This window comes from Triturus cristatus, chromosome 1_2, assembly GCF_964204655.1.
Source record: "Triturus cristatus chromosome 1_2, aTriCri1.1, whole genome shotgun sequence".
Lineage (NCBI taxonomy): Eukaryota > Metazoa > Chordata > Amphibia > Caudata > Salamandridae > Triturus > Triturus cristatus.
The window spans coordinates 932629249-932640478 of record NC_140580.1 but is presented as its reverse complement, the minus strand read 5'-3'; the positions used below and the strand labels follow the sequence as shown (position 1 = coordinate 932640478).

The 11230-nt window shown below is 42.0% G+C and overlaps 1 protein-coding gene across 2 annotated transcripts; it reads left to right on the top strand.

The window, feature by feature from the left end:
- Positions 1 to 204: 204 nt before the first annotated feature.
- Positions 205 to 10290, top strand: LOC146868354 (TAR DNA-binding protein 43-like). Of its 2 annotated transcripts, XM_085609858.1 has the most exons (7): positions 211 to 362; positions 868 to 1114; positions 1494 to 1654; positions 6683 to 6823; positions 7576 to 7683; positions 8267 to 8434; positions 8530 to 10290. In XM_085609858.1, exons 2-7 carry the CDS (start codon positions 874 to 876, stop codon positions 9088 to 9090), a joined length of 1380 nt encoding a protein of 459 aa, XP_085465984.1. In that variant the 5' UTR covers positions 211 to 362; positions 868 to 873; the 3' UTR covers positions 9091 to 10290. The 2 variants fall into 2 exon arrangements, with proteins under 2 accessions (XP_085465985.1, XP_085465984.1); XM_085609859.1 differs by lacking the exon at positions 7576 to 7683 and having other exon boundaries at positions 205 to 362.
- Positions 10291 to 11230: the final 940 nt, after the last annotated feature.

Genomic DNA, 11230 nt, shown 5'->3' with positions numbered 1-11230 from the left:
ACAAAACTCTTGTGCTCGTGACAACAATACTCACGACCGTCAACTGCGGTAATGGTTGAATAAAGTAATATAATTTATAGAAGCGAGTATAGCAAGGACTAAAGGCAGCCTTCTGGTTGCCTGAAAGGTTAATAACGCAACGTGGCGTCTCTCGCGCCCCCTTTCAAGTACAGCGTTGTATATTGGTCGCGGCCATAGTACGCCGTTGTCCTCGCGCGGGCTACCTGATTGCGGCCATTTTGTTCCTGAACGGTGGTGAGGTGGTTGGCCGTTAAAATACTGGTCCCTTACAGCAGCCGAGTGGTAGCTTTTTGACGGGCGCTACGCATACTAATCGGAACGCATCGTCGCCTTCGCAGTGGGTAAGATTCCGGGTAGGGCAGCGTGAAGAAAGCCATTCACAGGAAATATACCCAATACTTTTTCGAAATGATTCCAACTCCTGATGTGGGGTGGTAGTTGGTAAAAAGAAAGAGTATGTAACCCGTTGCGGCTCTCGTGGTGACCATGCCTTTTAGTGTGTACGAATAGTACAAACTGTGTGAAAGCGTGACGCTCTCCACGTTGTTTCAATCCGGGATCGGTGGCAGGCGGCCTGTTAGTAATGTCGTTATTAAAATGTTGTAGGTGGTTATGATGGCAACCACGTCACTCCCTGCAAGTCCAGTCCCTCACTCAAGATACCCGAATTGGGTTAAGGCGTAGGACTTCGTTGTATACTACTATCGCTCATAGTTGCGTTATAGCCTCAAGGGAATGAGCATATATTACGCAACCTGTAAATGCGTTTTATCAATGTATGTCCGTTGAGCTTGCTGCCCGGTAAACTTTATAGTTTGAACTGCATGTTTTCTACCTTTCGTCTAGGCTGCCATGGAGATGGAATATATCCGTATTACGGAGGATGAGAATGATGAACCCATGGAAATTCCCTCCGAGGATGATGGCACGGTCCTTCTCTCCACCGTCGCTGCCCAATTTCCCGGAGCTTGCGGTCTGCGATACAGAAACCCAGTCAACCAATGTATGAGGGGAGTCCGGCTAGTAGAAGGAATACTACATGCCCCTGAGAGTGGTTGGGGGAACCTGGTCTATGTGGTTAATTATCCTAAAGGTAGGTTTTCTAAAAGCATGAATTTGATTCCTCATATTTAACACATTTGTATCTGGATACTGCAGTCCTGTGAAGCCTCCTTTCGTAAGGTGGTTAACTACTATTTGTGATTTGTTCAGACCGCCCTGTTACACTTTTGGTCACGGACAAAGTAAGTTTGGTGTCATTGTAATTCCTGCACTAGAATAGTTAGTCGCTTTTCACAGATGGAGTAGATATATATTTTGTATTTGTTTTTAGATAAAAGGAAAATGGATGAATCCGATGGGTCCTCCGCTGTAAAAGTGAAGCGAGCTGTGAAAACTTCAGATCTGATCGTTTTGGGGCTTCCTTGGAAGACTACTGATGGAGTAGATATATATTTTGTATTTGTTTTTAGATAACAAAAGGAAAATGGATGAATCCGATGGGTCCTCCGCTGTAAAAGTGAAGCGAGCTGTGAAAACTTCAGATCTGATCGTTTTGGGGCTTCCTTGGAAGACTACTGAGCAAGACCTGAAGGACTACTTTAGCACTTTCGGAGAAGTTGTTATGGTGCAGGTTAGTACTGGTGTGTTTCACTTGATAACTACACTTTGTTGAAGAACTTAACTAATTTAAGGCTCTTTTTCTGTTAACAAAGTCTACCTATATGAGAAGTGTCTTTTGTGGCTTTGCTACAATACCTAGTACTCTACCTCACCAGCATCGATATAATTAAGATATTCTCGCTAAAATTAGTAGACGAAAAGGCGCATAACGTATTTTAAAGTAAGTGTAAAACAAAGTTGCTGCAAGAATGGTAACCATCCTGAATTTCATGGATGTGTAACTGTCCGGGGGACCTTTTCAAGATAAGTGCAAGATTCGTGCCTGACTTTGGTGTTCCTGGAACAGGATGTAGTAATTATTACACTAGGTATATTTTGACACCGTTGGGATCATAATGTATCAGGTGAGATGACAAGCAACGATCAAAGTGTGGTCTACCTGGTACATTTTGGCTAAATCTTTGCTATTTTAAAATTTTCCTGGTCGGGGATATGTATTAAACAAGTTGTAATTTTGATTAATATGGACCGCGCAAAATTAATTGTTACTTAGTTGAGAAACGTTACAATCAAAACATTACAAAATTGAAACCGACTCCCACCTTAATCTTTGAAATAAGCTGTTTTGACATCCTTAATACATAAAGGATCATTTGTGACTTCAGCATGTCCGGTCCCTAACCTCATACAAAACAAGTATTAGACATGCAATAGGTCGCGCATTTTTTCAGTTAGATCTATTGGCGTTGTAAATGAGTTTTAAATTCTGAAGAGCTGTGAACATCATAGGCAAGGCAAGTTTAAGAAATAAAGTATTACGTACCATTTTGTTACGATGTTGAAGTTTTTGTGTAACCAGAAACTAAAAAAATTGAATGAAAAAAAAATTATGAATTAAAAAAACCAGAGTAGCATAACATTACTTAGCCATTTTTGAAGGCACACATCGTTTGGGTGGGACGCCTTTTGATAATCCTGATGCCAAAGTGTCTATTGAGGCAAAAGTTAGAAGGAATGTCGAGAAAGCCTTCAGAAATATGCAGCAAACCGCTCACGCTGATCCTTGCAAGCTGTGGTTTTTACTGTAGTACGAGTTGACGTCACAACGCTTACAAGCCAATGAACAAGGTCTCATTGGTATAGATTTAAAATGGGAAGCACGTCACGGTGCTTTTGGATCCCGGGCTCCCTGAATTGCATCTCGAGTGCATTAAATAAAAAAAACCTTTGCAAGCGTGCCTGCAGCCTTAAATGTGTCGATAAGCATGTCTGCTGGTGGGATAAGGGCGGTGCTACACTCTTCCTGGATTGGTGCATGGCCACATATATGTAATGGACGGTGGTGGCCTGGGGCTTGTGGTGAGCAGGGATGGTACGGGCTCTGGTGGGACGGTACTGGTGCACTTAAGCATACATGCCCAAGTGTCTACTTCCACCGCATACTCCTTCTGGGTAAATTAGGCTGTCACTCCTTCATTTCCCTACTGTATTCAAACTGCTGTTAAGTGCTTGCATTCTTAAGGACAGCCCCTCGGACTGCTGCGAGGGGAGACCCTGCCCCCCTCTTTCCCAGGCTTTAGTACTCTTGGGGGAGTTGGAGGTGTGGCTTAAAGGCTGCATGCGTTCTGTGTAAAATGAGAGGATAATGCGTGCCTCCTTTGTTGAACAGGGGCTAACGTGCTTCAAAGAGGCAGTGCTGTGTGGGGTTGGATATAAAAGAAGTGGCTGCCATTGCTATGCACTCACAGCATTTCGTGCCTGCTTCTGCAAGACATTAAATTAAGTAAATAGTTCTCCCTAACTGCTAATGAAAGCTAGGGAGTAAGGACACATGTAAGAGGGGTTGTCCTTATGGGGGGTAACAGGAGAGAGGGAGGGGACTGGTAAGCCTATTGACAAATCAAAAGCCATCATTTATAAGGACAGGAATGGGAGGCAGTTGTAAAGATGGGCGGAACGTAATGCCCATATGCTGCATGTCTCGAAGACCGTGCAAGTGTTCTCGTTTGCGTGTGTATATATATTACCTGTGCCCTCCACCCAACTGTGTCCTGATTTAAAAAAAAAATGACGACAACTAATTTATTTTCTCAGGTTTGGGCCAGCTAACTACAATGTGCTGTTGGCTTGTGACTGCGTCGCTAGATAAACATCTTTTTGCTTTTATAATGCCAAAACTACTTAACTGATTTACACCAAATTACGATAAGCACCCTTACTGTACCAAGATCTAGTTTTGTGCCAAATTTGGTGTAATTCCTTCCAGCTTTTCGGTCTATAGTTGTATCTAATTACCCTAAAGGAAATTGCATGGGGAAATGCATTTTGGGATACCTCCCCACCCCCTTCTCAGTCCCCACTTTATGAATCAGCCTGAAACCTTGGACATGCTAGTTTAATTAAAAAAAAAGTTTTGTCAAATGTCGCCCAAGTTATTAGTAAAACAAAACCTTTTTACAATGGAAACTGGGTCCTAACTATAACTACCTACTGGCGAGTGCCAGTAGGTAATATATATTCTCGCTTGTCTAGCCATTAAGCGCCTGAGTGCTGCGAGGGAGGATGTTTTTGTTAGGCTTCAAGGGGTTCAGGTGCGTATGATGCGGTCCTGTCAGTTCACACACTTTTATATCTTTTGACACCCCGTTTAATGACATTAATTCCATTGTTTTATTCAATATTGTAAATTACTACATGCATCATTCTTGTACTTTAAGAATGTAAGTCCCCTGAAGAAGGGCTCAGCCCGAAATGCATTGGGCGCAACAAATGTGAAATTAACACTATGAATGCAATAGTATGAAAATAACCTAAATGAATGCAATAAAGTAAAGAAATTAATGCAAGAAAGTAAAGAAATTTTTGACGAAGTGTACAGAACTTTATTAAAACATATCTAAGGAGTGCACAGTGGGGGACGTTACTCCGAAGGGAAATAACGCTTGTCCACTATATCATTCATTTACCCTCGTGCTCAGAACGGTTTACCAACTCTGCACCCACCACTTTGAATAAATAGGATTACAAGTATACACTCACGGAGTGCGAAGAATCCACATTTCAATTGGATTTCAGCTGTCCTGTGTAGAGCAGGGTCTTGCGGGCTTTCCATAAGTTTAGGAGGGAGGGTGTGTTCTCCCTGATGTAAGGTCACACGATTTAGAAACCAAGGTGGTAATATATAAATATATATATATATATATATATCATGTGGTATTTAGCCTCTAACTGCACAGTAATCTGCAAAATACTTTTGATACAGTCCAGATATCTAACATTTGGAAGAATAAGCTTTTAAGGGATAGTTTTTCTAGACTCCCCTTTCTTAGACATGCGTTCCTTCATATTAAAATTTACAGGCCAACCGCGCTACGTCTGAAAGATCATAGAATGTGAGCTCCATTTCCCTCTATTTCTATGCATTTTAAGTTATGTTTTGCCTAGGAAATGGATGCCTTAAACCTGCAATCCAGTACCAGCTCCTCCATTCTTAAGGTCTTGCCTACTGGACAGCAGCACTCTTTTGCAAGATGTATTTTGCTTCCAGCGGATTTAGACCCCGTTCTTTGACTGCCATTGGTTTGCTTCGTTGTCTCTATGGCCTGCTTCGTGTTTGTTAGTTTGTGTGGGCTTTACTTCCCCTTTAGTGTTTGTACTCTCCCTTACACTGGGTGCATTACTTATTTTCTGCTGCTCACTTTTCAGGCGCTACTTTTTTTTTTCCTCTTAAATTATTTCATGAGAACCAGTTTTCTGCGTGTAATTGCCCCATCCTGCTTGTTCTGTTTCTTCTCCCACTCAGTTTCTTTCCACGCCCCCTCTATGGTGTGCTGTTATTTGTGTACTTTTACCCCCGAGCTCTACAGTATGCTCTCTTGCCCCAACGTTTGAAAATGTGTTAGCGTGCGTGCACCTACAAAAAAGCATCTCGGGTTATCATTGAGTTTTTTTGTTTTTTTTCAAGCTGCACAGTTTTGGGGATGCAATATAGCATGGCCGAGACATTTGTGTCGATGCTTGTTTTTATTAACTGTAAAATTTGGTACTATGTACAAGTGAACCATCTGTTTTGCAAAGCACTCATTGATGCACGTTTTAATAAGCAATACTGTTGCATCATGTTCATCAATCAACATAGTGCATTCGGGAAATACATTTTGACTCCCTGTTGATGCATGATAAAATGTGGGACTAGGAAATACTACTCTCCCATTCTACCTAACGTTGATATCCGTGCCAGCTACGTGAATGGTCATCCTTAATGTGTGAATTTCCAGCTATAAAAAAAGGATTAGACCCATGAAATAAGCACCCAGAACTTAAAAGAAATACATTAAGTGTTTACTGTCTTATAAACCCTCGAGCCAAACTTAACAAATGGCTATATATGTGTGTAGGTATATAATTTTTTTTTCTTTCTTTTTGTCTTGTCATTTCGTTTTTGCTCTCTCCTTCCTCTTTTGGTGAAGGGGGGGGGGGGGTTGAAAACAGCATTTGCGTTTTCTGGGCTGAGCCTTTTAAATTAAGGATATTTAAATTCTGGTTTTTAATATATATATATATATATATATATATATATATATAATCCCGTACCAATCTTGCCATTCTCTGGCTTTTTTGTTTTATGCAAAAGCACTAAATCTGGCTCTTTTGTGGCAATGCTCGTTAGATTATACAGCATTTTTGAATGAAAAATACACCTGCTAAAAATAGTTGGAGGATGGATCGGACAGTAACAACCTCTTAAACCCATATTGGCTTTTAATAGTGGCGAATGTATTTTGGGTTTCCATACGCCAGTCTTTTTCCATCTACTTGCGTCTCCAATTAAGATTTCAGTTTTGAGCTCAGTCCTTGTTGGCAGTCATCAGTGGAGCAAGTAGTGCCATCTCATTGTAACGTGCCTGCAGTGCTCCATAAGTCTGAGTGCACCAGGTAGCCTGTGGCCTCTGCAAAATCATTTAATTTTGAGTGCTTAACTGTTGTCATTTGTGCCGTATGCTTACATTTTCAATTTTTCCATACTGATCGATAATAGGTGAAGAAAGATGCAAAATCTGGCAATTCAAAAGGATTTGGATTCGTGCGGTTTACAGAGTATGAAACCCAAGTGAAAGTGATGTCACAGCGGCACATGATTGATGGGCGATGGTGCGATTGCAAGTTCCCAAACTCCAAGGTAAATGGCGCATGATGGCTCTTGGATAAATGGCTGAGTGTAATTTTTAGCACATTTCATGAGACTATGAAAAATATACTTTTATATTGGTAAAACCTTTCCTAATCACCTTGCATGGTGTGGATTCAAGTGTGAAGTGTTGGCATGGTTGAATTTATCATGTTATTTCTAGGGTAGAAGACTAAATAAAGGACCACTACCTATCGTAACCAGTCGCCAATACACCCTCCCACGTTAGACAGAGCTTTGGAAAAGATAGTGCCTTGTTCCTTGATTGTCTTAATGCCATCTGAGCTACCAGTAAAATTTGAAATGGCCGGCAGCACTAGTAGTTCTAACTCTTTATGAATAATTCTGCGAATCGCCTGTGCACCAACCACCAATGTCCTGTTTTTAATGCATCAAGTTATGTTTTCCGCTGCCAAACGGTTTTTATCCGAGGGGGTGTGAGCTGATGTGTGCGAGGTAGAGTATGCTTTAGTAAGTTTACACATTGCCGAGTAGAACTGTTTAAAAGAACACCCCATGTTTAAACACTGGGTGTATAATTTCGTCACCCACTGTTGCTTACTTGTGCTCAAACTTTTACCCCTCCACCTTCATTTTTTTTTTTTCGAATTAAGTTGGGGGCCATATCTGGCGCTCCACGTACTTATAGAACCCTTATAAGTTTGCTGTAATGTGTTTTCCTTGGTTGGACTCTGGCCAGGAAACCCTAGTAGCGGCACATGAGCATAGGATATCTTTTTTAGTATTTTAGTAACCCGGAGATGGCGGGCTATATGAATACCGGAGGGAAGCACAGCTACTACGAATGGGGCGGGGATGCAGACAGCTCCCCCTCGCATTACTGGAACTCGGTAAGCTTTCAGTATTTTACAGGCCCTTTGTCTAGTTTCAGGACTGTGAGCGACCACATGTAGCGAGTGACCTTCACTTTAGGCATTGAAAATGGTCCTTTAATGACCTTGTTCCATAGTTAGTATACATTATAGTCTTCTGCTCTGTTACCCACACATTTCTGTCCTTTGTTCAGCCGCTTATCAAACGAGTTTCTCTTGAAGTTTTTTTTTTGCGAACTTCAGTGTGTGTTCGTTGCCAGGCATTGATGGTAAGGTGGTGAGATCTGTCCTAAGTTATTTGCTATTGCGTGTTATCCAAGTTGTTTCTTGTACTGTTGGTGGGGAGGGCGTGCTTATGTTTTTCAGTTTGTGTGTACACTGACTGAGTTACAAGACCTAGACTTAATATCTACGTAAAGGCATCTCGGCAAGTAAGTGGCTTGTGGCAAGGTCTGCAGAGTTAGTCAATCATAGTGTTGTGGGGATGTTCTACAGCTTACATCATTAGTTATGGCAAGAAAACGTGGACATGTCTAGTAGTTGGGAATGATGTATGATTCTTTGGACTTAATGGTAATGGATTTTTACCTTCTATCTGCAGGGTCCTGATGAACCAGTTCGCAGTCGGAAGGTCTTTGTAGGGCGTGTTACGGAAGACATATCTGCTGAAGAACTTCGACAGTTCTTTACCCAATATGGCGAAGTTGTTGATGTATTTATCCCTAAACCCTTCAGGGCTTTTGCATTCGTTACATTTGCTGATGATCAGGTACTGTGCGAAGTTGAAAACTTGACACTTAAGTTTTTCATTGTATGGTGTTACAGGAAATTTACTGTCTTTTTTTTCTTTTTCTTGTTTTACAGGTTGCCCAGTCCCTTTGCGGAGAAGATTTGATTATTAAAGGAGTCAGCGTGCATGTATCCAATGCAGAACCTAAAAATAACAGATATTTAGACAGAGGAGGTGGTAGATTTGGTGGGAACATGGGAGGCTTTGGAAACCAAGGTGGATATGGTCCTCCTGCTCGGGGTGGTGGTGTTGGTGGTGGCGGCGGCGGCGTAGGGGGTCCCCCAGGTGGTAACATGGGAGGAGGTGGGGCTGCAGGGGGCATGAATTTTGGACCATTTGGAGTTAATCCTGCTATGATGGCTGCAGCCCAAGCTGCTCTGCAGAGCAGCTGGGGCATGATGGGAATGCTGTCGGGGCAACCGAATCAGCCTGGTGGACCACCGGGGAACAATCCAGTGCAGGGCAATGTACCACGAGAACCAAACCAGGGATTTGGAGCTGGCCCTAATGCTTATGGATCAAACGCGGGTTCTGTTGGCTGGGGTTCAACTAACCAGGGCCCTACTAGCGGCTTTAATGGTGGAGGCTTTGGTTCTCCAAGCATGGAATCTAAATCTTCAGGGTGGGGCATGTAGGATCAGTGGATCGTGTGTTTGTTTTTCTAAGTTCATGGTAAGTATACTGTATAATACCTGTAAGCAAGTCTCTTTAAGACCGTGCAGCAAACATATACAACAGTATTTTGACAGTTGTTTTTCCCTTTGTTGTAAACCTAAAAATTGAACGTTCTAAATTTTATAACTTGTTAATTGAGAGGTTGGAATTAAGTGACCGCGATGTAGAGATTTGTGTACTCTACCCTGCCATTTCTGTTCAACGTTTGTCATTGAGTCAGTGTTCATTTTATTTAGTCTAATTTTCTCTTGGACAGTGACTTTCTGCAGATTACCCGTTTGGAAAGCATAACTTCAGAATTGGGGTATTGTTTACAGTCTTCCACGTGTACAAAGCACAGTGAGGTCATCAACTGATTTCTACGTTCATCTTGCTGCCAATGTTCTGCAAAGAGCACTTCCCCTTGAAAGCACAGCTGTAAATTGCTCCCCGGATTACTTTTTGCCGGATTACTATCCAATCCACCATTCTCCCTGCACGTGCCTCGTCTTAACACGGTGGGTGTTGCATTTTTAATCCACTATTACATGGATTCGTGCCAACGCTAGAATCGCAAGGCTGAGAGATGGACCAAACGGCTGTTTGAACTTTGTGGAATTGATGATGGTGCCGAGGAATGAGAGGGTTGGGTATGAGCGAGGGAAAAGAGAAGAGCGCGTGCAGAGACCTGGTGTTGCTTTCATGGATTCTCTTTTCAAACGTGGCAAGATTGTCTCTCGACCCAGTGGCTTTGGTGAGAAAGTGTGCAGAGCAATGGGAGCAAGTAACGTACGAATGTTTCCTGCACTCGAAGACCTCCAATCTGTTGGACGACTTGCACGGTTTCCGTGCCTTGCAAACCAATGTAGTTGTATGCGTTTTGAAATGAATTTGTATTTTTTTCCTCAATGTCTACTGCTGTGAATGTTGTATGGGATGTAATTTCTGTTCATGACCTGGAAGCGTGGCTTTGCAAAAATAGCTTGTGCTTCGGGAAGCGAGCACTAGAATGTGCCACATGGAACTGGTGTGTCATGGAAGTCAAAATGCCTGTAAGAAATCTATAAGAATGCGGTCTGCTGTTGTCATTTGTTCTGCACTTGAATGCTTTTTTTACAAGTTGTAAATATAGATAAATCTTAAAACATTTAAATAAATGGTCTTTGTTTTACAGCTGTGAATGATATTTCTCTAGTGAATTTCTACTAAATTTGACTGCATAGTGGCTTGTTGATTACATATTATCTATTGTCTGGAAAACACTGGTGGTGCTCGCAGTTCCCTGGTTGACATGAAAGTCGATCCCTTTTCAAGGCTTTGTTACGAGCTTGCTCTGTTTATGATGGACTTGTCACTGATTTAACGCTGGTGCTTAAGTTCTGAAAACACACGCTGTTAAGCTAATTTCCACTGTCACATCCTGCTCGAGTTAATTGGATGCTGAACAAATTTTAACTTTGTGTGCATGTGGCAATCAAGCCACTCTAGTGCACAGCTTTTCCCCTCATTTAGTGTTTGTTGGCCACAGAACTTTGAAATATGTATTTCCATTAAGTTGTTGAATTATTCCTGAGTTGTCGTAGGGCTTGAAAACAAGCTTATAAAAATTGGCAGACACGTCTCTCCTTTTGACTTTGTTAACCTCTTCAGTGCCCATGACGAGATAGTCTCGTCATGGAGCAGGGTCGCGCTGTGCCCATGACGAGACTCTCGTCATGAACCCCACCCACTAATGCAACTTCCGGCACAGGAGGGGGAAAGGGCGTGGCACAGAAATTAATGATGTTCAGGAACAGAAAACTTTAGTGCTTTGTTCTGGAACCATCCCAAGAATAATTCAATATGATTTATTATGCCAGCTTTTTAAACACTGACAAAAACATGTACCATAGAGCATGACATCTAGAAAATAATTTGCAAGCCACTAGCATCGGAACTTTAGAAAAATCACAGCCGGAAGTGAAGCAAGCTTCACAGACCAAGTGACCCTCTACAGAAATAACTTAGCATGCTGCAAGACCTGTTAAACTCTGCTATTGCGAACATGTGGGGAGTGACAAACTCCAAACAAGCTTAACTAGAAAAAAGGGCACTGAAGACTAGGATGAAAAGAGCTCATCT